At 58.0% G+C, this 27,032-nt stretch overlaps 1 protein-coding gene across 1 annotated transcript; it reads right to left on the minus strand.

The window, feature by feature from the left end:
• ACACB (acetyl-CoA carboxylase beta) lies at window positions 1-26,885 on the minus strand. The gene is made up of 53 exons (XM_042805545.1): window positions 26,768-26,885; window positions 25,822-26,249; window positions 22,500-22,632; window positions 21,876-22,014; window positions 21,487-21,596; window positions 21,227-21,308; window positions 20,649-20,747; window positions 20,232-20,341; window positions 19,873-19,983; window positions 19,484-19,693; window positions 19,055-19,225; window positions 18,589-18,750; window positions 18,200-18,363; window positions 17,580-17,730; window positions 17,389-17,492; window positions 16,671-16,752; window positions 16,021-16,166; window positions 15,792-15,942; window positions 15,505-15,639; window positions 14,903-15,049; window positions 14,611-14,799; window positions 14,044-14,144; window positions 13,871-13,959; window positions 13,666-13,790; window positions 13,150-13,263; window positions 12,954-13,067; window positions 12,462-12,551; window positions 12,230-12,348; window positions 11,841-11,978; window positions 11,291-11,390; window positions 11,099-11,206; window positions 10,851-10,907; window positions 10,461-10,502; window positions 10,165-10,380; window positions 9,913-10,068; window positions 9,094-9,297; window positions 8,407-8,562; window positions 7,896-8,018; window positions 7,446-7,715; window positions 7,015-7,112; window positions 6,721-6,841; window positions 6,408-6,518; window positions 5,712-5,855; window positions 5,503-5,623; window positions 5,238-5,334; window positions 4,946-5,042; window positions 4,590-4,725; window positions 4,098-4,275; window positions 3,523-3,635; window positions 2,699-2,853; window positions 2,301-2,471; window positions 1,550-1,686; window positions 1-1,427 (listed from the first exon to the last, which is right to left on the minus strand). The coding sequence occupies exons 2-53, from the start codon at window positions 26,238-26,240 to the stop codon at window positions 1,301-1,303; spliced, it is 7,143 nt and encodes a 2,380-aa protein (XP_042661479.1). The 5' UTR covers window positions 26,241-26,249; window positions 26,768-26,885; the 3' UTR covers window positions 1-1,300.
• Between the last annotated feature and the right edge of the window lie 147 nt (window positions 26,886-27,032).

The following is a 27,032-nucleotide window of genomic DNA, read 5'->3' on the forward strand; positions in this document are numbered from 1 at the left end:
TCCCGGAGAACCGTGCTCAATTTATTGGTGGTTTGGCTCCCGTAAGGCGACCACCAGCCCCCACCCTTCCCTGACAAAGCGCAGCGACACTTTTCGAACCAGAAAACACCTCGTAAGGCCCTTTCCACCCCCGGGACAGGCAGAGCTCCCCGCAGACCCTGGCGGGACCCCCCAGCCCAGGCATGACCTAGGTGTCCAACACTTCCCCACCACGGCAAGACCAGCACTGCACTCGAACCAGGCGTCCCGCCTTCCATCGCCATCATGCCTCCCGCTTTGCCGGGCAAAGCCCAACCTGTGCTGGCGAAACGACGCACCCGCGCAGCCGGAGGAACTGGAGGGCACATCTTCAGATTTCCCTCCACGAACCAAGCTGATTAAAGGCCACCCGAGGAGAGGGGTAAAGGTCCGAGCAGACAGAGAGCTCACCCCGGCTCCTGTGCTTCAGCGGAGGAACGGGGTGGCCGGGGCAGGAGCACCCGGAGCCGTGTCCTCCCTCCTCTCCGTCCTCCACAGCAGGCACAGGCTGAGAACACCCAAAGGAGCTGGGCCAGGAGGAAGAAAGGACACAAGACGGGCGAGAGGAACAGTCGGGTCACTCAAACTCACTGATGTTCCCACTGCAATAGCTCCCAGCATGGCTTGCCGATGTCTTCTCTGGGCCACCAGCTACTCGTAGTCACATCTACTCATCGCTCCCCAACAAGGGGAAGGATCGGCCAAATTGCTCCTCACAGTTCCTGAGTTTATTATAAACCATCGGTTTGAGACCGCTTCTTACACAGGGTTACATTTCCTGGTGCCAGGGACAGTTTCAACACGGCCGTACGGAGACCTCCTCCTCCGTCCCGCTCCCCTGCGGTGCCTGGGCCAGTCGCTTTGTACTTCCAGCTCCGTCCAGTCTCATGAGACGTGTCTGACACTGATGCTTGTTGTAAAGCCTAAGGCCAGGGCTTGCAACTAAAACACAGTAAAAGATTTTAGATCCTTTTTAAAACCAACTTCTGCACCAGGTCCAGACTCCAGACTTGGCTTGGGACAAGTTTATCTTCTGCCAAGCCGCCCCTCTGATGAGAACCCCCCAGCACCAGAGGGAACTTGGCACAGATGGCAAGACCATCTTCACGGCTTAAAATACAAACACTGTATTATTTATTTAGGCACACGAGCAAGAGTCCAAGACTTCAGTTCAAGGGCTGAGGAACCGGGTGGGGAGGTGAGGTCCGGCCTCTGAGCAGCAGCGTGTCCCGGTGCCCCTCCTGCCCTGCGGCGATCCCCCTGCACGCCGCTGGCCAGCACCTCAGGACGGGCCGTCGTTATCCACTGCTGACAGGAGACGGGCGACCTGGACCTTCTGCGCACGGGTGATGTGCTGAGCCATCTGGATGATGCAGTCCACGGCCACCTCGGGGTTGGCTTGGACCAGGCTGCGAGGCAGACGACAGAGCGCCGCTGCCTTTGGAGGCTGAAGCAAGAACCGCCTCATCCCGCTGTCCCCAACCCCGGGGACAGCACGGCCCTTCGCACCCCGGCTCCCGCAGCCGCTCACCTCCGGACGTGCTTGAGCACGTAGTCCCGCTTCAAGTACTTGATGTTCTCCCGGATGGCCGACTGGGTGCTGTCGTCCTCTCGCATGTGCTTCTCCAGCCACTCCACCACCACCTGGTTGTTGTCCCAGAGGTAGCCCTGGGGACAGCAGCACCGTGGGCAGGGGGTCCTGCCGCCCGCACAGCCCGAGCCCCCCGCTTTCCGCTGGGGCCTCAGACTTTCACCTCCCACGACAAAACCGGGCAATGGGATTTTTCATCTCAGTCCTGCACACGTGGCACAGCACGGTGCGGCATGCTCCCCTGAACAGCCACTGGGTAGAAGGATCAGTCTGGAAATTGAAACTCAGGAAACCTTTGTGTGCTGTTTAAAATGCAAAAAGTTAAGGTAAAACGTGTTTCCTTTGCAGGCCCTCCCTCCCCAGCTCAGCAAGCACAGGACTAACACGGTGGTGTCCCCAAGTCTCACTTCTGCCCTGGGAAGCCCCATCTGATGGTAGAATTTGTTTATTTGAGGGCCACCTTGCTACCGATGAGCTCCGGCATCCAACTGAGATCACCCAATTTGAAGAAACAGCCCCAGCCCCAGGGCTGCTTGGCCACCCACCCTGGCACAGGCTGCAGGTAATTCCCATCGCACGTTTAAGCCCTCAGGGAGGCCCCAGCGGAATGGTGGAGTGACGGGAGAGCAGGGTGACAGCCCTGGGGACCCCTGGGCGCAGGGGTGCCTCGGGCAGCCGGGGTTGGAGGTACCTTCGTGGCTCCTTCCGTCTCCATGAACCAGCGCCGCAGCATGGACTGGATGTGGATGTGGCTCAGCTCACTGTTCGCCCTCAGGACCTCCACCTTCACCTCCTCCTCCAGCAGCAGCCGGCGCAGCCGCCAGTAGAGGAAGGAGCGGGCGTTCTTCCACTCCAGGATGTCCTGCAGAAATGGGGACAGAGCTCGGGGTTCACCACTGCTGAAAGAAGAGGAGCTGATGTGCAGAGACTGCTCGCGCACAGCTCGCGCTGGCGGGTTTGAAGGCAGCTCCGCTGGGCTGGGGCAGAAACACCCTGAGCTACAGCCCAGACCCCCGGGAGGGGATTTTTCCTCCAACCTTCACTGCAAAACCCCTCACACCAAGCCCTTTCCCACTTTCCCTGGCTCACCGTGATGACGCCTTTCTCCTGCATGCGGCCCGGGGTGTCGTGCAGGTCGGCAAAGTGCACGGCCACCTGGTAGTAGACGGGCAGGAGAAGCTCCTCCCGGGCCTTGAGTTGCTTCTCCAGGTCCCTGCGCTGCGCCTCGGACAGCTCGGGGGTCCCTGGGGGACACGCCGTGCTGAGCAGCCCACCCACCAACCCTGTGACGGGCTCCACAGGCCACCGCCAGGGCTGGGCTCCACTCTGAGCTCCTACAGCAGCCACCCCACCAGGAAACAGGGCGCCTGGCATCACGGCCCTGTGCTTTGGCACATTTACACCCTTCCCACCAAAGGCCGTGGCCGCGAAGGGGCTGCACCGTGTTCAGTGCCTGACGCAAGAGAGGTGGGAGGTGGCATCTGCAAGGGCTTTGTGGGACTGTGTTTTAGCAGGGTGGAGGGGCATGGAGGCAAGGAGCTCCCTACAAAGCCCCACCAACCGCTGCAGGGAGGAGATGATCACGGGGTGAGAGGAGCCCCAGTGAATTAAAAGCAGCCTCTGCGCAGCTCTGTAATGACTATGTGTCATCTCATTAGGTACTGATCAGCATGGTCATTGCCCTTCTTCATCTCAAAGCATGGGAGAAAAGCCCAGCACCATTTAGGGAACCCCCAGGAGATACAGGTGTTTTAAAGTACCACCACATCCTCTTGGAAGGCTCCACTATCAGAAAAGCCGTGAAGAATTTTCACAGGGGAACACTAAGGGATTTCCTGATGGTTGCCATCATGGTGTTTGAGCCTCATGTTTTAACTTACCAATGCCCACAAGCCGAAACACCCTTCCCTTACCCAGCTGCTCAACGAGCTTGGCATAGACTGTATCGATCCTTCTCATGGTTTTCACCAAATCTTTCTTTCTGAACTTGATCTCCACTGTTCCTCCAGGCTCCAAAATGCCTCCCCTGGAAGAGAAGCTTGGTAAAGCAGGGACTGGTCTGCATGGGAGAATAAATCCTGGGACAAGAGGTCCAGGCAACTCTCTCTTCTAAGAATTAGGGTGAGAGAAAACCTCAAAAGGTTTTGTTTCCAGTGTGGGATTCTTGCCTGTCCTCCTGTTCCTTACAGCTTGCTCCAACATGCGTTAGTTCAGGTTAGAGAAAGGGCCTGTGGACCCCCAGAACCATGTTTTACTCACCTGCAGCTTTTGCTGGACGTAGGAGGATATCCCCAAGGAGGTACCTACCACACTGCTAAGAGCCCCGGAACCTTTAGCTGATGGCTTTGGGGTAAAGGGGGGGGAAATATACCCACTTCAAATGACTAGAGGTCTCTGCCAGCGGGACTATGGCTCTGCAGGCCCCATGCACCGGCTCATTTCTCCGCACACAGGCTGTGGAGGATGCACACGTGTTCTGGATGCTGACCTGCTCTCCTTGTCCGCGTAGAGCTCCACATACAGGGGGTTGATGGTGGAGTCGATGACCACCCAGGAGCCTCCCCGCAGCTCCGCGTGCGGTGGGATGTAGACCAGGACAGGCTGCTTAAAATCCCGGAGGCTGTCGACAATGAAGGCGCCGAACTTCAGCATTTGGTCGTACATGTCTGAAAGCCAAAGGGTCTGAGTGGCTGGGTGCCCCGAGTGCCGGGCCGTTGCCCCTTGCCTCCTTCAAGCAACCCAAAGCCACCTTCTCCATTGAAGAGACCAAACAAGCACCCCAAAACCAGCCCAGCAGGAAGCCACCAAGCCCTGGGACCTGGCTCCTGGTGACGCCCCATCACCTCCCCAGTCCATCCCCATGTCTCGGAGCGGTGCGGGCAGGACCCTGGCAGGTTGGCTCATCCCAGGACCCGTGGAGTGGCAGGAGTGCCGGCAGAATGTCACGGCACGGGGATCTGGGCACCCCGAGCGCAGGTACCTTTCATGCCACTGGAGAAGCCTCGCCAGTTGGCGAAGATCATCAGCGGGAGATGTTCCCGGTTGAAGTCCCGGATGGCCTGGGCTGTTTTAAAAGCAGAATCTGGAAACCAGACCTGCCCAGCCTGCTGGATTATCTGCAGAACATGGCAAGCAGCAGTGCTGAGACCGGTACCGGTGCTTCCTGGCACACCGTGCTGGTAGGTTGGTGGCACGTGGTGTGCAAGAGCTGGAAGAAAACAAACTGACCAAGCACCCATGATTTCACCAGTCTTTAAGAAAAATCAAGACGCACTAATTACACTAAGCTTTTCCCCTGCAGTCTCCTCCTGGCTGCACTAAAGTCCCCCCACGCACCTTTGCCTCCGAGTCTGGGTTGGCAGGATCTGCGGGTATCGTCACCTCCACGGTGCGGGTCTCAACAGCAATGACACCCACTGGGAGACCCCCCAGCCTGCGGCGAGGCAGGGTGGTCTCAGCAGAGGCCAATTCCCCTCCGTGCTGCACCCCAGCCCCACCACAGAGGTGTTCCCCCCTCCACCATCCCAAAAGCAGTGCCACGGCCAGGGCTTGAGCGTGCTTGGCCACGCGTGCAGGCTGCCCGCATCGCTCTCCAGCATGGGGCTCCCGCCCCTGCTCCTGGCCGTACCTCGCTCTGCCAACCACAACTGTCTGAGCCCACGGCCTCATGATCTCCAGGAAGCTGCCCTGGTCAAAGAAGCCGCTCTGCCAGGTCCCCTTGAGAGCTGCAGAGCACAGGAAAAAGCGGCGAGGCGCAACGGTGAGCCCCGAGGGGCTCCCTGTGCACCAATCCACAGCAAAGAAGCACCTTTTGCACCAGTACGGGGAGGGTTTGCAACCACCAGACACGTTTGGGAGCGTTGCTGAAGAGGTCTCAGCCTACCCTCACTTACTTGGGTGGGGTCTCCCTGCCAGCATCCACCTGGGGTCGTAGGGGACTTTGGAAGGGACAAAATCGATTTCTCTTTCGATGGGGTCACTTATGGCAGTGATGGGCACTGGGCTTCGGTTATCCTTCAAGGGAAAGCGCCGAAGGGCAAGTCACCAGCCAGGGTCACCACGGGGTAACACCCCACAGCACCGTCCTGCAGCACCCTCCTACCTTGGGTATGTACGAGAGCCACTGCAGGATGGTGTAGACCCCCTCAAAGTCATCCGGGACGGTGACATGGGCAACGCCATTATTGTGCATGATCTGCACGCCTCCCAGCTGGTTATTGGATGTGTAAACTTCACGTCCCAACACCTAGCCAGAATTATTAACAGAAACACAGATCGGTCTCTGCTAACCCAGGAGCCACCCCTCCTTGCTCTGTTTGTTAAGTAAAACCGTTGTACAGGCACATTCCCTCTGGTATGAAGCTGAATTTCCACCTCTGCCTACCAGGGTGATGTTAAAGCAAAAAGACTCTGCTTTAGACAGCTAAAGGGACCCACAGGTGTATCAGTTTAGCTAAGCAGGTTTCAAATCAGCTCAAACCAGTGCAATTCTGCCCAGAGATGGGTCCTGCCCCTGAGACTGGAGCTGAACAGTCCCCGTGGCAGCTCTGCCATCCCACCCCAGAGCGATGCAGCGTGAACTGGCCCCTAAAGCAATGCCAAATAGCTGCGGGGTGGCATTTTCTCAATTCTCAGTGAGACGAGCAGAGCCACGTCTCCCCTGCAGCTCCTGCAGACAGCTCCCCTGAGGTGACATGCAGGGAACTGCCACTTCTTCCCAGGGGACAGCGAAGGAGCCCTCGCAGATAGTGGCGCGAGGGATGGTGCTGGGGGAGGACCCGCAGCAGGAGCACGGTACCTTATTGAGAGCCGTGACACCGGTGAGGATGATGTGGGAGTTCTCCACCTGGATGACGCGCTGGCCCAGCCTCACCAGGTACGCGCCGATCCCGATGGCACGACAGGTCACCTGGGCACGGACACGTGGGGTTACTGGGGAGAAAGGGCTGCAGCAGCGTCCGCGAGCATCGGGAGAGCGATGCTCTGCAGGGGTCTGCACAGGCGGGCTGCACCAGGTCACTTGTTGCATCCTGTTATTCCCCCCACGGTGACCTTAAAAGCAAGTAGGAGAGAGGGGAGGAGCGGAGCCGGGGAAGGGCGCACGGCTGTACCATGCTGATGGTCACTATTTCATCGTAAGCACGAGAGGACTCCCCGGCGATGGTACCAGCAGCTCTCAGGTTTTCCACCCCAAACCCGTTGTCCTTCCCGATGATGTCCAGGAGGACATACCTGTGGGGAAAACAGAGCCATGGTGGTGTGGGCAGGGCAGGACGGAGGGAAGCACTCATTTGCATGATGTGTGTGGCAGGATGCTGAGCCGGGATGTGGGGGCTGCGTCCTGGCAGGGCTGTAGGGCAGGGCTTGGGGTGGCTCCGTGCACCCCATGGGATAGTGGCGTTCACCTGGACTCGCCCCCTTCCTCCACGTGCTCACAGTGCACTGAGTTCATGGCGCTGATCCTTGTGTAGTCCTGGGGAGTCAGGTACAGGTACTTGAACCCCTGAAAATAAAAAGGAGAAGGATGAGTTGCGGAGACCCCATGCACAAGCTCCTGTGGGACACGGCTCCTCTCCAAACCCAACCCAAATCCACACATCAAGAGCAGCTCAGGGGCCAGGGCTGGACAGAGCAGCCAGGCCAACACCGGCACCTTTATCTCCATCCCGTTGGGGAAAGAGGAGGGAACCGTCCCTGTGGCGCTGGGTGCAGGTGTGGGCTCACCCCCCGAGCACTGATCCCACAGTTTTACGTTCCAGTTTAGCTGTGGTCCTTCCTTCCCCAAACAAGTTCTCTGTTGTTTTTGGCGATGCCAGGAGGGGAGGTGCCCACCCACCTTGTAGGGGTCCGCAGGGTCCACCCAGGCCACCTGGAACATGTGCTTTATCTCGTCAGCGAAGCCGATGCGGGCGCCGCTGTTGGCAGCGATGTAGACGCGGGGGATGCCTTCGGCCCGTGCCAGCTCAGAGGCTCGCAGGAAGACCAGGTCCTCCTCCGGCCCGAAGGAGCCGATCCTGTGCGTGATGTCGTTGCAGATGAGCACGATGTCCCGGCCTTTCGGATACTCGGGGGTCTTCAGCTTCATTTTGAAAGCAACCATCCCCACCTGCCCCAAAACAGCACAAGGTCACTGGGCAGGTTCCTCCAGAGAAACGGGGTCAGAGCTGGAGGCTGTATTAGGTGATGGACAAAACGCTCGAGGAGTATCCCCTGAGCTTTAAACACAGCTGACTTGGAAGCCACCAGCCATTCCCCTCTGTCCCGCTCCCAAATCAACCCCCGCTACCTCGTTCCCTCCAGGGACCCTGTTCATCTGCACCAAGTGCCCCTGCGAGTCCAGCACCAGCTCGGTGTACGTCAGGACATCCTTGGGGTACAGCTCTGAGGAGCCCCACAGCTTGAAGAGAGCCTGCAGAGACACCGCGCACAGGACGAGCTGAAAGCACGGGGCTGTGGCAGCTCCGAGGCTATCGCCGAGCGCAGATTCCTGCAGCAGCCTGGGACTTGGGGGGAGCAAAACTTTCTGTTAGAGCCCCCCACCCTGCTGCAGACCTCTTCGCAAGAGGCTTTCTGGTTCACATCCTCCGTGAGTTCAACTACAGCAACTTGCAAGAGCTAGGAATTGTTTTAGAAATAGTTCCATATAACCAAAAATGCTGGGGCTTGGGCTCTTTTCTTTTTCTCTTTTGCCAGCTCAGAGGAGAGGAGTCTTTTCCCCAGATGGGAGTATGTGGGGAAGGTGGGGAAGAAAAGCAATCGCAATAATTTGGAGCCTCTTTCTGCTCAGCCAGACTCACCTGCCTGATCATCTCCGGGAAGTCATACACATAGGTGGTGCCCAAGGACTGCGCCTGGAACCGCTTGGCCTGAAGCAGGTCCTTGGTGACGTAGGGGGTGTTGATGAGCATCCCGTGCTGCTGCCCCTGCTTGTCCCCATATGACTGAAACATGATCTGCAGAGAAGGGCAGAGCGTTGGCTGCCTTCCCTCTGCGGGCAGGCAAGTCCTCTCTGCAACACCAGGGTGCAAGAGCCCCGCAGGGCTGGAGCACTGCTGAGCTTTGCCTGGCTAAAATGCTCATGTCTGTGGCTCTACTGGACCAGAGAAGATGATTTTCCACCCCACTCTTTGTTATTGAGGGGACAGAGTGCAACGCTGCTGTGCTGCAAGTACCAGTAACATCCTAACACTGCCCTTCACCTCCCAGGCCAAAAACTGCCTGCCTGCACACCAGCAACACCCCTGGAGCTTAGCACCATTTTGGAGCAAAGCATCACTCTGAGGTGCCCAGCTGGATGCAGCACAGAGGGGAGTGAAACAGGGCCAGCCCTGGGAATGTTGCTGCACAATCTCGGGGGGCTCTGGGACAGACCAGCATTGCAGGTGCATGAGGATTTTTGCAGAAACCACCCCAAAGTTTCACCGTAGCTGCTCAAGCAGTCGTGGTTGGGTTCCTGCTTGCAGCCACCGCCTGTGGTTACTCACGCTGCCGGTGCTGGGGTCCCTCACTTCCTTGTAGAGGCTGATGTCCAGGTAGTAGCCGGACTCGTTGCTCAGGAAGAGGCGGATGGGGATGGCGGTGGCAGTGGGCGTCAGGCGGATGTTGATCTTCACCTCGGCCTGCAGGACCCGCAGCTTCCAGAGGCGGCTGCCGTAGCGCATCACCATGGACCGCACCGACTCCTCGATCTGGGCACAAGGTGACACACGGGTGGGTCCGTGGCCCCGGGGACAACACTGTCCTTGAGCGTGCAACAGCAGGGAGCAGCCCCGTTGCATCTCTACTACAAACAGCCATTTCAGATTTGTTTTGGGCAAGCCTCTTCCCTCTCTTTATCCCTCCATTCCTGAAGGCTGGTGCTACCATCCAGCCTCTCCACTGGGGAGAGGGAAAGATGGTGCCCCATATCCTCCTGGACAGACACAGCCCCACTCCTTCAGGCCACACGCTGCCCGGGGGAAGCGCCTGCTGCTCACCCTCGTGCCTTCCAGCAAACTGCCTGCTCATCCAAGTCTGTACAAAAAGCCCCTGATCATTGCAAAGTGTGACGTCTCATCACCTCCCCAGTAAACAGCCCATGGAGAAGGGTCTGACGCAGAAATTAAGCTGCAGGAGCTCCTAGGGCTGCTGAATCCATCCCCCATTCAGGGTCTGGCGGGCACTGGAGGGGACTGGGACTGATAGCCAGTGGAGGGGGGTGGTTGTCTGTCCGTGCAGGGGTAGCGAGCACGAGGGATGATGCAGCCTCCATCCCCAGCTTAGCAACACGCTGACAGCAGGAAGCAAGACACTGAGAAAAATACCTTGGAGGGGTCCATGATGACCGTCGGGACAAAGTTGAGGAAGATGTGGTTGCAGTCGGTGCGGACGGCGGTGTTGTTGAAGGCCACCTCCAGCTCGTCCATCGCCTCCAGGAGCAGCCGCTCGCCCTCGTTCTGCAGGTACTCGAAGGAAGCCTCCTGCGGCGAACCAGGCGGTCATCAGGGGTGGCTGGAGCACCCCCCCCCCCATCCGCACCCAAAACACACCCACCACCTCTGCCCGCACGCCCTTGCCTTGGTGACGAGGTCCGAGTGGCGCACGATGGCGCGGATGAAGAAGCGGTAGTCGGTGGCCTCGGCTCCCGCCTGCACTTTGGCAGCCCCCAGGTAAAGATGCATCTTGTGGTTGGCGCAGGGAATGGCCGTCAGGTCGAAGTTGCGCATGCGGCTCAGCTCCAGCTGGAAGGCCAGCGCCGGCTCCAGGTGCCGGTAGATGTGATCCTCTGCAAACTGGTGCGGCACGGGGCGGGGGTGAGCGAGCGGGCCGCCAGCCAGCGCCCAACAGGCTCTGATCCCGCCACAGCTCTTACCTCATCCCTAGCTCGGAACGTGAAAAACTTGGGGAATTCTCTCTAGAGAAAAAGGGAGAAAGAACACAACATTAATTTTTCCAATTTTCAGTGAATTCATTAAAAAGAAAAATCCTTACAAGCTTCCTCCTCCCCCAAAAGTGAAAAGAGCTGGGAATAATCGATGACTTAAAGGAGCCACACAGAAACCACATGTTATTGGAGATGTCAGCAGCATAAAGGATAATACAGGAGATAAGTCACTCATTGAATCCCTCATAATTAATTCCCAGCTCCTGATGCACAGTAGGTACATCCATCACTCAATGTTATAAGGTATTTATAGGTGTTTCTAGGTGTTTTAGGGAGGCAGAAGTCACTCTGCCTGTCGGTGGCTCAGTCTGCACTCACCTGCTGGGCAATGAGAAATGTGATTCTCCGGAGACCACAGTCAACAAGGATGTTTTTCTACACAGAAACAGAAGATTCTACCAGTCACGAGAGCTTAATCATCTCCACCAAGGGAGCGAACAAAACACAAGAAGCTGCCATGGGTGCAGCATTTTGGGGAGCACCATGTGGAGGTGAGGCAGTGCCTTGGGGTACAGTGACCTGGCTTGCAGGGTCTGCAAAAAGGGGGCCCAGCCTCAGCGACAGACCTTGGACTGGGCAAAGGCTCTGAAGATGGGCACCAGCTTCTCATCTTCCATGTGGTCAGCCCAGCGGAGCGCGACGTTGAGGATGTGGATTGGCTCCTCGCGGATGTTCTGGCAACAAACCCCCCCCCGGTCAACCCTGACCAGCAGCACCACTGCTATCCCAGTGGGGGACAGCAACAACGTCGTGCCCACCTTGGCGTCCTCCTCCTCGTAGATGGTGGCTCGTGCCTCACTGAAGAGCACGCTCTCCAAAGAGGGATCGGTGAAGCATGAGATCACTTCATCAAAGTTCCTGCCCAAAGGGTGGGGATGGGGTGACAGGTCAGCACGTCATGCCCACCCTCTGCCCGAGGGGACAGCGCCAGGGACCCGCTGTGGCAGGGATGTGGGTACCAGCGCAGCAACCCGGGGGCACGGCACGGGCTCAGCCGGGCTCCACCAGCCCATGGCAAAGCCACAGGTCATGAGCGCTTCTATGCTAACGTATATAGATGTTTAATCTGTGCCAGGCAAGCTTCTTCCCCACATGTCCCCAGAAGACATGCCATGTCCCCACCAGGTAACTGTTGTACTGAAATTCCCCAGTCCCAACCTCTGGCTGTGGGAAAAACAGAAGCTGCCCCGAGTGCTGCCCAGCCGCTGCCAGCTTTGGCCCTTCCACTCCCCTTTTTGCTCTCTAATGACTGCAGCAGCACCCAAAAGGCACGTGCATGACCAGCCAGGCATGTCCCTGCATCCCCACCTTGTGAAGTCCTCAAATCTGTCAAAGGCCACCATAGCTCCCATCCGCTGGCTCAGGGGAGAAAAACCACTGTCCATGAAGAGCTCGGTGCTGTGCCGGGCCAGGTCAGGGTTGGAGATGCTGATGGGGGCGGACATCCTGCACGGGGGAGCAAGGCAGCCATCAGCCGTGGGTGGAAACACCGCTCCTGGGTCCGATGGGGACCACGCAGGTCCCACATGGGACCCTAACCTGGAGAGGGCTCATCCTGCTCCACTGGCAAAGGGAGAGCGTGGGGGGCAGCTCCCTCTGGGGATCCCCGCGTTTTGTTTGGAGGAGATGATACAAACCCTTTGCAAAAAGGACAGTGTGTCCAGGGGAGCGGGACAGGCGTGCAGGGGCCCCCGTACCTGTTTGGGTGGGAGGAGGGCAGCATGAACTGGAACTCCACCAGGCAGGTGCCGTCCGAGAGCTGCCGGTGCTGCAGGCTGTTCAGCTCGTAGGCGAGGTACCCACGCCGCACGTACACCTGGGAGGGGGGTGGCAGGAGGTACCGCCGTGCCCCTGATCCCAGTGCAGACATCTGTGCCACCCCCCTGGGGCTCACGTGCCCCCCCGTGGTTCCCCCCTCCCAAGCCTCACCTCCAGTGCCGCCATGCGCACCACCTGGTTGGTGTGGTAGAAGAAGATGGGAAGCACATCAAAAATGGTGGTTTCTGAGAGGATCAGTTTCTAGGGGAAGAAAGCAAAATTTAGGGCAAGGACAAAGTGGGACCCCCCCTTGCCCCATGGCAGGAGGGGGGAGGCACGTTCCAGAGGGGTCCCTCAATGTGGGGCTGTGCAGGACAGGCCACTGTCATGCCATGGGACACTCAGCTCACCACAGGGACACCGCCAGACCCAGAATTGGATCCACATGTTTGTCCCCTGCCAAATGGGGTGAGGAGAAGGGGATGGGGACTGGCAGCAATGGGGTGCACCCCCCACTCTGCTCCGCACAGGCACTGACACTGAAGCAAGGCTTTGTTTGCTTTTGGGGGCTATTTTTAAGGCTAAGCCACTTGCAGCCAGACCTCCTCACCAAAGCTACCCGAAAGCCAAATTCCCCCTGTGGAAAATCGCGCGATTCCCAACCTTCAGGTTTTCAGGGCAGTACTCGTGCCCGTACATGTTGATAGCAGAGAGGAAGATGGATTCCACCTGGTTGTGCCGCAGCTCGTAGGAGGGGAGGTTAGAGGCAATGAGCACCTGCAAGGGCAGAGGTGGCTGAGAGCATGGGGGACAAGGATGGGGAGAGGGATGGGGACGGCACGGCGTGGCGCTGGCTGACCTGCCGGGCTCTCAGTGCCACTTTGGAGTGCTCGGTCTTGCTGAGCTGGGTCAGCTCATGGAGGATGGCTGTCAGCTCATCCGTCAGCGTGGGGTCGCAGCCACACAGCTGGTCCTGCAACGCACACACCACCATGGCTTAGATCAAGCCCCTCACAGCAGGGTGGCTTCATCCCGCAGCCCCAGCCCCACACGGGCAACGGGGACAAGACCCAAGGAGCTAAAATGGGCAAAATGCTGCTCTTTGAACCAAGTGCAGCAATGCAACGCTACAGAGGAGAGATCAAGTCCCCCTAATGAGGCAAGAATGGACACCTGAATACAAAACCCAAACCCTGAGGATGCAGAAAAGTGGTTTCTCAGGTGTCCGCCTGCTTTCAGGAGGAAAGCACAGGGCTGTGCCAGCCACCTGCAGCCGCGTCCTGTCCCGCAGCAATGCAGAGCTTCCCTCGGCTTACAGGCTTTTTCCTGCCACCAGCCTTTACTTCTGGTGCCTTGGGGCATGGGCTGTACTCACAATTAACATGGTCACCAGCAGGTTCTTCTTTGCCACCTGGGCGTGAGAGAAGATGCTTTCCAGCACGGGAGTCATGTCGGGTTTGCACTGCTCCCGCAGGCTGATGACACACTTGTCATAGTGAGCTGTGGGGCAGAGCATGGTGAGCCCTGCAGACCTCCCAGAGAGCCCCCCAGACCCCTCCAGAAACCCCCTGAGCCCTCACCATGCTGGAACTGCGTCTCCACTTGCAGGTAGCGTCTTAGCAGGTCTAGCACCACTGCTTTCATGTAGCCCCGGATGCCGCTGCGGTACCTGGGGAGCAGAGAGTCCAGCGTGCTGCGAGGAGGCGACAGCAGTGGAGGGCTGAGATGGGGTTTCAGACAGTGCGGGGCTCACCTCTGCACCAGCTGCACCAAGCTCTGCGTGTTCATGAAGAAGACCTCCCGCTCAGCCTTCCTCTGCAGCGTGGCCGCGTGGGCGTCCAGCACATTGGCGATCTGCAGGGAGAGAGCACAGGGGCTGGGGCAGCTCGGGGCCAGTGCGATGCAGGGCTGCCATCTCCCCAGCTTGCCTGGGAACTGCGCTGCTGCATGCAGAGCCTTTCATTTGGTTGTGGTTTTGTTTTGGTTTGTTTTGTTTTTTGTTTGTTTGTTTTTGTTTTGTTTTGTTTTGTTTGTTGGTTTGGTTTTCCTGCAAGTGAAAAATGCAAAGTGACAAATAAATATGAAAACACAAGCACGAAAACGCAAGCACGAAAACGCAAGCACAGAAAGGCAAGCACAGAAAGGCAAGCACAGAAAGGCAAGCACAGAAAGGCAAGCACAGAAACACAAGCATTTCCCTCGCCCACTTAACTTTTTATAATATCTCCTGGCAGGACAAATTCAGGTAGAAACTCCTAACTATCTCCAGCTAAAAAGGAAGCAAAGGCCAAGCTGGGAAGCGCAGCCCCGCATCACTCACCTGCTGGCTGGGGAAGCGGCAGAGCACGGAGGTGATGTTGCTGGCATACTGCGTCATCACTTTCCGGATTGACTTCTCCACGGACAAGGGGATTCTTCCCGAAATGCTCGTCATGATCTCCTGCAGCTCCAGGAGGGGCAGGGAGGGCTCCCGCACTGTCTTCATCAGCTGTGCCACCCATTCCTTCACCTGCGGGGAGCAGAAGCTGGTGCTGCCTGCACCCACCGGCGCTGGCTAACGTGGAGGCAATGGGGCCAGGACGCCTGGGACCACCTTTGCCTCCCACACCCACCTTGGCACTGAAGTAGGGCTCGGGCAGGCAGTACCCGTTCATGACGTTGGTGAGATTGTCCAGCACGTTGCGGAGAACCTGGTGCTGCTTCTCACCGGTGATGGAGAGGGTCTGCTGGGCTGGGAGCCCCCCCGTGAATGGCTGTGCCTGGAGAGATCAAAGAGAGGTGGGCTGGCCTGGGTCCTTGCTGACATGGGATGGAGGCCCCTGAGAACTGCAGCTGCCTCAGAGAAACCAGCACAACCCCTCCAATGTCTGCTTTTGGTTAGATACAGAGGAAGCACCTAACGTTCAGCTTCATGCCTCTGCCAGTGCCCCGTCGTGAAAACAGTGCAGAAAAACTGGAGATGTAGACAGGGTGTTATAGATATACGATAAACTCGCAGATGAGCTCCTGCACACTAAGTAAGCGTGCATGGGAGGCTTATGCAGAGCAACACCGCATGGCCATGTGAGTGTCACCCTGTGCCAGCATGGGGATGTATCCCTGCTGGTGCCCCAGGCATTGCAGCTCCTGTTTTGTCCCCCAGTGAACCCCGTGGAATGCCACCTGGAAGCGGACAGGAGGGGACAGCAGAGTGGCCAGCCCCCGGCAGACTCACAGGCTTCACTTTGGTGGGATCATCCAGCTCAAGCCGGGCTATGACGCAGCCCGTCTCCAGCAGCGCACCCGGCCGCTTGATGTAGTGCACCCGCCCAGCTTCCTCCACCGCCAGCGTCATGATGATCTTCATCACCTGGGCGAGGAGGAGTGAAACGGTCACCGAGCGAGCAGCGCCAGCACGCTGCAGGGCACCTCAAGCATCGTGGCAGCAGCGGTGGGTTTCACCTTTGCTGTCCACCAGCGTTGCAGGGACGGAGCTTCTCCGGCCCCTTCTGCAAAACTCACCTCGATCTCTGCAAAAATGTTCCCTTCATCCACGTGGCCACCATCGTCCACCGTGTACTGCAGCAGTTTCCCCGCGGAGGGCGAGCGCAGCACTGTCGGGTCCTTCTCCTTTTCAAAGTCGCACGTTTTGTTGCCGATGGTGATCCGGTATCTGAAGGAAAGGGAAAAAGTCTCACCAACCGGCTGCAGGTCAGCGGGAAGGGCTGATAGGGGTCCAGTGGGGAGGTACCTGTCAATCTCCTCCTTCATGTAGGTGGTGTAGCTGTTGCCATCGTAGGAGAGCAGCAGCCCGCCGTCGTTCAGCCGGTGCGCATCTATCTCTATGTGAGTGCGGTTCATGATGACGACGTATGTCGTCAGGGACTGGCGAGCCACCTGCAGGTAGCAGCCAGGGTCTCAGTGCAACCCCCTGAAACACATGCCAGGGCCTTGCTGGGGGCTGGTGGGAATGGTGGGGGGAGAGGAGTGTCTCCCCACGCTCAGTGCAAGGGCCGGTGCAGGAGCTGCAGGCTGCCACGGGATGGGGCTGTGCTGGGGAGGGCAGGAGGCAGCAACCTCAGGCTGCATCAGAGTTCAACTCGCAGCCCAGAGCTGGTTTAACTCATGGCTCACCTGTTGCTTTCATTATAAGTAAGAAGTTTTTGCTGAAGTTCAACTTGCAAAGCAAGAAAATTAGGTCCTTTATTAAACTCTGGACAACACGGCATATGAAAATGTCTGTCTAGTTAAAAGGAGGTTGTTAACCTCATTTTTAATTGCACATTTTTAAAGGACAACCTGGTATTGATTGTATCTTTCTCCTTCAGGACAGGAGCACATGTCCCTGTCCCCGTGTGAAGTGCTGCGACGGGGTCGGGAGCAGCACAGCCCAGCCCTCACCTGGAGAACGTACTTCACGCCCTCATAGATGAGCTCCACGTCAATGATGTTCAGCAAGGAGGCTGCTGGCAGCACCTGCCCCCTGAAACACAACGGACAGCTCGGGCATCACAGTATTTCTTGCCTTGCACGCCGGCAGGAAGCCAAGTGTGCGAGATGTCAGCGGTGCTGCGGGTGTTGGGCCGTGTGGGCTCCGAGCTGACTGTGGGAGGGTGCGAAGGTGACTGGAGAGGACAAGCTTTAAATGACCCATGTGAGCGCCTTGTAAAAATGCATCCGGAGACTGGCCAGACATGGGAAAAACATGAACAGATAAAGGCACGGGGGAGAGCCCCGGGCGTCCTCCAGGGCGGGAGGAATAACCTTGACATTCAAGTGCAAAAAAAAACCAAACCAAAACAAAACAAGCTGCACTCAGCCAAGCTACTTCCCCTTGAAAGCTGTTTTCCCACCCGTGTGAAACTTTTTCCTCTCTCCAGGTAAAGCGACTGCTGAGAAGTGAGAGCTGTGAGTCACAGTAGACACCCGTTTGCCAGGCTGTTGCAGTGCCACAGGCACTGCCTCCGGATTTGCAAGGCTTTTACAGCAAAAGGGGGAAGGAAGATGGCCCAGGGAGAGAAAAACCCAGTCTCCAGGCTTACAGGAGCCACGCAGGACATGCAGTTCCTGTGACCCCCTGTGCCCACCCCACGGCCGAGCCCCCTGGGCAGCTCCCCACCTCTCCAGCGAGTGCAGAAAGTCAGTCATGCTCGTTCTGAAGGCAGCATCTGCCACGTTCAGGGCGCCGCAGACAACACCCAGCATTGTGTCTGGCTTCTCTGCCTGGGGTTGTGGGGGGGCAAAAATAACAGGGTTTGGGTCTTACACCTGACAGGGAGCAGCGACCCTCGGGGGGCCGGTCTCCCCCACCTGCACTTTCTCAGCAATCAGATGGTCCAGCCAGCTGGTGTCTATCTCATTGTTCTGGAAGCTCTCTGTCTCCAGCAGCTTAATCAGATACTCCACCGTGGTCCGGAAATCCCCGCGGATAGACAGCTCTTTCAGGGCGACCACCATGTTCCTTTTAGGGAGCAAACCCCTCCATTAATGACCCATGAGGCAGCGCTTGGCTTTCAGCAGAGGAAACATGGGAACCGGGGTGATGAGCTCTCAAGCCCTGGGCACCCTCATACCTGGATGAGACAGCTCCACCCTCAGCACTGACTTAATAAAACCCTTGAACACCCAAGACAGACTCGTTACATGTTGCTCCATTACTGAATTAACATTGCTGCTCACTGTCACTGAGCATCTGCTTAGCAGATCACTAGGACGTGTCTTTAAGGATCCGGCTGATGAACTGGGGCTGTAGCACCAGCTCAGTCTAAAAGCTTTGGCTTTGGCCACAAAGTCTCTGCAGCACAAACAAGCTGCTCAGCACAGCGGCACCATTCTGTTCCTCTCAGATAAAAGCTGCTTTTCTCAGCTCATGCACTGATTGTGAGCCTTCCCAAGGACACCCACTCTCCACCCTCTCCCGCCACACTCACGAGATGGCTTCTTCTCGGTTCTCTCCCCACGAAAAGCAGTGCCCGAACTGGGAATCGGCAAATTCATGCAGCCCCCCGGCTGCTGCTACGCTGAAGTACCCCCAGACGTTTTTGCTGCTGCGGAAATTCAGCTCCTGCACCGTCCCTGAGCTGGGTTTGAAACCCTGAGCAAAGACAGAGCAGAAGACATGGAGAAACCAGGCTTGAGACCCGCCCAGCATGAACAGGGAAGGGGAACCCCAGTGTCATTTATCAGTCTGTACGCGGATCAATGCCCTTGAATATTGTCCAGCTGGGGAGGACCGTGCCCAATTCAACCCCATGAGCCACAGGGTTCCCTTATCCCCGCGCACGGGGCCGGTGCATGAGAGCCTGTTCCTGTGGCTCACCTCCTCGGGGTTCTCACTGGTGATCCGGGCAGCGATGACGTGGCCCCTGGGCACTGGGGTGTTGGTGGGGCTGTGGAAGCAGATGGGCGTATCGCCCCAGGGGCTCTCCCCGTACAGCACCCGGATGTCTTTTATCCTGTGCAAGGGGATGCCCATTGCAATCTGCATGAGAAGACAGGAGGACTTCAGCAGCCAGAACAAGACTTTAGCATCAAAATTACAACTGGGAGGCATGAATAGATGGTCTGAATGAAGAGCAAGGGGAAGAGGTGCTACGCTGCAGGCAGCTGCTCCCAGAGGGGAGCCAGGGGCAAAGGAGGGGTGCTACACTGCATCCACCTGCACCCTATGTGGTGGTATATGGAACAGCTTCCCTCTGCCAGGCTCCAGCCCAGCACTTCTCCCTAAATTACAAAACTGCTTCACCTAACACACCTCGCAAAGTCGCCCATTCATGCTCAGGTACCTGCAGCTGGGCAGCAGGGAGGTTCACATCCGCGATCATCTCTGTGCAGGGGTGCTCCACCTGCAGCCGTGGGTTCAGCTCGAGGAAGTGGAAGCTCCCGTCCTTGCTGTAGAGGTACTCGACGGTGCCCGTGCTCACATAGCCCACCATCTGGGCCAGCCGGACCGCACACTGCAGGAGAGGGCGAGAACCCCGCGGGGAGCAATCACCCTCGGTTGACTGCTGCAGGGTCAGGGTGTCCCCAGCAAAACGACAGCAGTGTCCTTGCACAGACCCACTGGGACAAGCAGGGCTGGGGCTCCCTGCTCAGCTCCGGGGGTCCCTCCCTTCCTTAGGAGCCTCAGGTGCCAAAAAACACAATAAACCCAGCAAGGATCAGGCCAGTTTCTCACTCAAACCTCGTGCTGCCCTAAGACCAGGGCCACCCACCTGCTCCATCACCTCGATGATGGAGGGTGCAGCGATGGTGATGGGTGCCTCCTCGATGATCTTCTGGTGCCGGCGCTGGATGGAGCAGTCGCGGCCAAAGAGGGAGATGGCATTGCCGTACTCATCGGCCAGCACCTGCACCTCCAGGTGCCGCGCGTGCTGCGCCAGCTTCATCAGGAAGATGGGGGACCCAGGTGCCTCCGCCTGCACCTGCAGCAGGAAAAAAGGATCATGCTCTGGCAACACGTCCCAGAATTCATCCCAGGATGGAGGCAGGTCCTGTGGCGAGCCCAGGCGGGGAGCATGAGATGCCTGGGGTAGGAGTAGGACCCTGCTGCGTGCCCCAGGATGGGACGGGGATGGGGACGGGGGCTCCAGGCACCTCTCACCTGCCGGAAGCAAGTGCCAAATTCCTCCGCTGCCTCCACTTTTCGGATGCCTTTGCCCCCACCACCTTCTGCTGCCTTGATCATCAGCGGGTAACCGATCTTCTTGGCCACCTGAGGGGAAACAAGGACTGGGATGACTGACATACTCTGGATCCCAACAGTCCACCCTGCCCCAGCCCCACGCATCCCCAAGCAGGATTGCCCCGAGCCACATCCATGCAGAGGGACACACTGCTGCTGAAACAGCTTTGCATCACTGCCACGTGTGCTGGGAGGCCCAAAGGGTCAGGGCATGCAGGCTCTAAGGAGAAATAATGGTGGACAAAGAGACAACCAGCTGCCCATGGGCTCAGCTTTACCTCCAGGCCTTCCTCCACATCCTTCACACAGCCCTGTGTGTACATCTCGAGGGGGATGCTGATTGTCTGCTGATGCTTCTGGTCCTCCTCAGACCACTTGGCCACCAGACCTGTGGGCACAGCCAGGGCTACAGTCAGCACCAGGATTCCATGGCTGGGGTGGCATGCTGGCGGTGCCCAGAGAGCTGGGGATCCCATGTTGGGGCACAGGCCATTTCCCCTGTTTCCATGCACCCCATCTCCAAAACCCCCTCTACCTAAACCAGCAGCTGCTTAGCTGCAGTGAGGTCCCCAATATCTGCAGCCAGCTGAGCTGGGGACACCAACCCTGGTGCTTATTTCAGGGGAGATGAGGTGGCAGGGAGGAGAGGAGGGGGGGGAGCAGGAAGGGTGTATGGGGCTGGGGGACGCGCTTACCGCTCCCGCTCCACGGCAATGTGGGGATCTGGACAGTCTGAGCCACGATGGTGGAGGCAACTTTGTCCCCCAGCGCCCACATGGCATCACTGGGGGGACCTTTGAACAGGGAAAGAAGGGGTGAGCTGGACCAACCAGCCCGTCCCCATCACACAGATGCTGCAGGAAGCTGCTCCCTACTGAGCCGGCACCATCAGCCCTTCTGCAAAGAGTAGGGGCATGGGAAATACCCCCCCACCCCAAAACCCACTGCCCGATTTAGGATGGAGCTCAACTCTTCTCCAAGGGGGAGCCTTGGCTGTCCCCTGGCTGGGAGGCCCACAAGTTCTGCTCCCCCGCAGTGTTCCTCTGGGAATGCTGCATCAGCATGAGCATTACAGGGAAAACCCAGACAACAGCGGGATTCCTGGGACAGCTCCAGGAAAGCGGCCTGAGGACTGCCACGGTGCGGGGTGGGCACACCAGACGCATGAACCGAGCATTACCCAGTGTGGAGTCCCTGGGGAGCGAGCACACAGGCACACACTGGCCCAATACCTGCTGCTCCCTCTGGCAGAGGGAAGGAGGCAAGACCTTACCTAGGAAAGCTATCCCATTTTTCTGCAGGAGTTCTGGCAGCTTGGGGTTTTCCGAGGCATGTCCCCAGCCAGCCCACACCGCCTGGCCCAAGAGAAGGAGCACTGTGAGCCGTTATCTCCCTGCGCTGGCATCTTCCCGTTGGCCACAGCATCATGCCCAGCTCCTCCACACAGAGGGACGTCACCCCATTTCTGAGTGCCCCTTCTGCCCTAGCAGCTTCCCCTGACAAAGAGGCAGGAGGCCCGTGAGCGGCCGCTACCTGGACCGGGATCCGTTTGGAAATGTCCACGATCAGCTCCACATTGGCGTAGTTGTTGTTGTTGGCCCCCCCAGGGACGGGCACATAGTGATCTGCCATTTTGATGTACTCTGCAAGACAGTGCATGGCAGCGGTGGGAGCCAGTCCCCTGAGCTGTGCCCCACTCACATGCTGCCCTTTGCACACCCCTCCCCAAATCCTCCATCCCCGGGAGGCTGGAGGGGGTAAAATTTATTTACTCCTGGATCTGGCTGCATAGGAGTAAAGTGTGTGAGCCTGGGCTGTGCAGAGCCCTCCATGTCCCAGGCAGCAGAGCAGGGAGGAGAGGGCTGCCCCCGCTCAGCTCCAGGATGGGGAACATTCCTCGTTTGGATGCTTTTAGGAATTACCCGCATTAGCTTTGAGGTCTTCAGGGGTCACCATGACCACGAACCGAATGGCACGCTCATTTCGGAACATCTCGTAGGCCCAGCGGCGGATGGAGCGCATGCATTTCACGGCGGCGATGCCGTTGTTGGCGATGAGGACCTGGGGGGAATGGGGACGTGAGGTGTCAGGCTGAAACCTCTCCTCACCGTTGGGGTGCAGGGCTGGGTGCACGGCTCCGAGGGATGGCAGCATGGGAGCGAGGGCTGGGCACAGGCAGTGAGCAAAGCGGGGCAGCAGCGCTAACACAGGCGCTTTGCAACAGCCGGTTGTACGTGCTGGTGGAGCAGGAGGGTCTTTAACAGCAGCTTTGGTGCCTGGCACTGGGGCTAATGGAAAACAGGACTTTGACCTTCGTTTGTGCCTGTCATGCGAGCAGCCTTCATGCAAGGGCAGCGTTGGGAAGGTTTCCCTCTCCCAGATCACAAGGGAGGATGAAGCTGGGGGACAAGATGCTCTGGCCTGCCCCAAATTGTCATCAGTCCAAGCCTGGTGGGTGCAGGAGACTGGGGCAACGCTCAAAGATGCCGCTGTGAAAAGCAACGACCCACCACCCGGGGCAAAGGCAGGGGGGTGAGGGGAAAAACCTTCTCGATGACGCGGTTGCCGCCGAAGCGGGTGACAAACTCTGCCGGCGAGGCGACGGTGAAGTCCCGTTGCAGATCCATCTTCCTGTGCTCGCGGCCCCTCTTCGCTAGGTGCAGCCCGGACATGCTAGGCCTGCAGCGGGACGTGACAGCCGTCAGCCAGCCTGCAGTCACACGAGCAAACCCTCACCGGGCGCGACGTGTGCTGCTGCTGGCTCGAGCTTCCCTGGGGGGTTGGATCTGCAGAGAGCCTGGCAACCTGCAGCAGCGGGCGCTGGAGAACAGACTGTGCCCCCTCCATGGTTTCTTCTGAGGAAAGCAGTAAAACCCTTCAGCCTGCTGACACATGCAGGGAACATCGGGATTCACTTTCCTTGCTACCAGCTCCCTGTTGCGCACTTGGACCTTTCCAGGGACCTTTAACACCCACTGCAACACTGCAGAGGAAAAGTGCTTTTGGCTGAGTTATATGGGGCAAGCAATTTGGGGTGAACAGAGCGTGTTTTGCAATTAAAACTGACACAGACACAGACACACACACACAGCAGCTGTGGGTCCACATTAATTCAAATGCCACAACAAGAAGATTTGAAGCTGCAGGGTCTGGCCTAAGACCCCACTGTACCGGCCAAAAGCCCTGGGGCTTGCATTTCAGGGAGCAGAGAGCTGCTTGGGGCTTTTGGCCGGTGCATGAAAACACATGTGTGTTCAGAGAGGTGATACCACTGCAGCCTGGCCATGCCCGTTACAGCTGGAAACGCACCACACACTGCTCCAAGGGACAGGAATAGGGAGGCTCCCACAGGCTCAAACTGCAGCACCGAGCTGCCATCATCGTTCCATGAACAAATGCTCCTTTGCAGTGGCTGAGGTCTGCTGCAAAGCCCCCGCAGCTCCCGGTTCACACCAAGCAGAGCTGAATCTAACCCTCACATCCCCAGAGGACGCCTGGAACAGCCCGGCTGGTTGGCAGGAAGGGCAACAGGTACACGGGATGGCACAGAGCATCCCTTCCTCAGCCTCTGTGCAAGGCCAGTGGGATTGCTGCCTCTAAACCCCATGGCATGAGCAGCAGGTCTCCAAGGGGCTCCAAGACCACCCCAAGCTGCAATAAAGTCACCAAAGGGAGAGCAAAGAACAGGCAGCGCTCTGCAAGAAACCTTGCAAAGAACGCAATGCACACAGCAGCTGCCTTGGGAATTTGCTCTTGCACAGCTTGCAAGGACAGCAGCCGCAGTGCCGTGCCAGATCAGACCCCAACCTACCCGCACTGCCTGCTCCACAACCCCCAAACACCGTCCCAGGCTCACCGCACTGCCGGCCAGACTCACCCTTCCTACGGTTTTCCACTGAGGGCATTTCCATGCCCTCGGGAGTCTATTCCTTGCTTCGCAGCCCATCATGCATTCCCAAAGGTCGGAGTGGGCTGCAGTGGCAGCCGGACGAGCGGACGAGCCCCTCGCCAGGGCTCCAGCCCCAACAGCACCCTAAAGCAGCCCTCGCACCTCCCACCTCCTGGCCCGGCTGCGGCCAGCGCAGGAGGGTCTGGCAACACCGGACAGCCCATTGCGGGCAAGCAGTGACCTAGCTGGCAGCCAGGCACGTGCCCTCCCAGAGTTTTAAGCATCTTTTTGAATTAGCAGGTTCACATTCCCCCCTCTTAACTCTGCCAGACTTTGAACAGATGATTGTTATTCCGTGGATGAGCTATAAATAAGCAAACGAAGAAGGACCAACCCCCCACCCCAAATGAGCAGTTTTCTCATGAGTAGCACTTGACACATTTATTTTAAGGGGAAATGTGTCAAAACCCCCTGGGAGGTTGGGAAATGTCCCAGTCTTTCCATGCACTGAGGGTATTTCCAAGAAGCTGGAGCACTGCATCGAACAACGCCAGGTTTATCGCACTCCAGTGCATCCCCCCGTGCCACTCGGCAGCTGCCGGGGCTGGCTGTGCTGCCCACTTGCCCCCCACAGCCCCGAACCTCACCCCAAAGCCTGTGCCAGCACACCCATCCCATCCTGCAAACTACACCAACCATGTCTACAATGTGACTTGAGCAGCATCATGAGGAAATTCCTCACATCTTAAAGCGCAGATAAGCAACAGATACCCCACCAGCAATGCGGTGCGTGAAACCACACACAACCCCAGCCAGGCAAGAAGACACCATTGGGCTGTTAAGTTTCACAACATGTCCCTGCAGCTAAAGGTCTTTTATTTTTAACCAGGAGTTAAGCAGCCAGGCGGAGTTGGGCAGCAGTGCTTTGTTTCCAATTATTTGTAATGGCCGTCAGCTGTGCTCACAGGAGAAGCTGCTCTGCACAAGGCAGCAGGCCCAGCACTAGGCAAAAGTCTCTGCAAAGCTACTCATGGAGCAAAGCTCATCCACTTTTCATCAAAACCATTAAAGAGCTACTTGTCTGCCTTGAATAAGTTACCTGCAGTAGTTGCAAGGGTAGAGAAAAGGGCAGGAGTGGCACAGGAACACCCCACGTACCCCACTCCTCCCGGGATGCTGTGTTTCCCCACGCACAATACCAGGACCGTGTTAACATCCTCCCCCTATAGCAGAACCCAGCAGCGGGACCAGGTCCTTGTGGGATCCAGCCCTGAGGGCACAGGGCAATATTTGCGTGCAAAAATTCATGTGCACACACAGTTGCCCTGTCAAAAGGCTCAGCTCAGCTTGCAGGTTTCCATACACCCCATGAAATTCTCCCACAAATGCTCATGCACAAAATGGGCACTCAGAAAGATAGTAAGCACAGGGAAAACACCAGCAGCGCCTGCCGCTGCCCAGCTGCATGCCCACCACCTCAATCGAACCCAATCTCTTCTGGCCATGCAAGAAAATCCCCACTCCCAGGTGCACCCCCATCCTGTGCCAACCATAGCTAAGAAAACGAGGAGTAATTGGGCAATTTGGCTGCAACACTGGGGATTGTGCAAGAAGGAACACCATGCACACTAAAAGCACTTTCCACCCTGTTCTTTGACATCCAAAAGCACTGTAATGGAGCAACAACCCCAGTCCTTGCTGCTCTCATGCATGTGGCACTGCTGTCACACAGAGCGCTCGAGCACATCTGCTCTTCCTGGCGTGCTGCCATTAACCTTATTATCAGGGTTTATTCATGCAGCACCAAATTAAAGGGGGCAGGATGGACGCATCTATTTGAAGCTCCAAGAAGCACCCACCCCCTCCTCCCCATCAATTTTAGCAACAGGGTCCCTGAGAAATGCAGCCACAAAAAGCATCTGCCCACCCCAAACAGAGCATCTTTGCAGCACTGCTGCTCACGACCCCACGCGTCGTACCTCATACCAGCAACAGACTCCGGCACGGTGGTCATGGTGGGGGGCTCAGTGCCAGTGCCCCCCAACCCGGCCAGGCTGCCGCGCCGGCTGCCCACCCTGAAGGCCGTGGCCACCAGCTCATCGTCGGATGAGTTGTCCTCAAAGGATCCCAGGACAAATTTGGCCAGGGTCGACCGGCGGAGAGCAGCGGGGTTGTACACGGCGATCTGCTCCTGCTCCCCCACCACGGCCTTGCTGGCCCGTGATGGCGGGTTGGGGGCCGGGGGGCTTGGCCATGCCGGGGGCTTGGCTACAGCGGGAGCTGCCGGCTGCTCTGCCGGGGTCTGCTCCATCTTCTCCTCCTCCCTGGGCTGAGGGTTGGACATTTTGGCCCAGACGAGCAGCACCGATACCAGCAGGAGCAAGGCGGCCAGGAGCATTCACCTGCCCTGGGGAGAAGTGTGGAGACGCTCTGTGAGGGATGACCCAGGGCCCCCCCATCAGCTGGGGGTCACTCCAGCAGCCCCTCAAAACACTGAGAAACCCCCCTTCCCCATTGCTCCCTACACATGCAGCCCCCCCAATGCCAAGCCAGACCCGTTCCCCTTCAGGCAGGGCGACTGCAGGCCGAGCAAAAGATATTTTTATTCCCCAAAACAGAAGCAGCTCAGGCAGAGGGAATGATGATTTGGGGTGGGGGGAGGTGGTACAGCACTGCTCTGCCTTCATGTGGCACTGAGGGGGCTGCAATTATCCCCTCCACCTCCCCAGCCACTCGCAGAATCCTAAGGATGGCAGCAAAGCTGCTCCACCAACCCCAGCGTGGCCCCTCACAGAGCAGGGGCCCTTAAACCGAACCCCCAAGCACTTAAAGCTGGGGATGGTCCTGAGGGAAAAACCACCACAGCCCCGCCCTGTTCCTTCCCTCAGCGCCAGCCCCTTCCACAGGGGAAAAGGGACCACTCACCCTGGGTGCGGAGCCCTCCTGTGCTGGCAGGGACGAACACCGGCTGTGCCGTCCCATGCCGCAACTCCCGGTCACGCTTATCTCAGCCGGTCACGCCGTCCACGCCGGGCCGAAAGCCATGGCGGGGCCAGGCCCCAGGGTGAGGGCCGCAATTCGGGGGGGTAGAAGCGCCTTCCCTGGCCCCCCCCGTGTCCCCGTCACTCGCAGCCCCGTTACGGTTGGGCTCTCGCACGTGACGGTAACGTCAAACAGAAATATTTCCCTG

This window comes from Tyto alba, unplaced genomic scaffold, assembly GCF_018691265.1.
Source record: "Tyto alba isolate M040663 unplaced genomic scaffold, T.alba_DEE_v4.0 Super-Scaffold_44, whole genome shotgun sequence".
Lineage (NCBI taxonomy): Eukaryota > Metazoa > Chordata > Aves > Strigiformes > Tytonidae > Tyto > Tyto alba.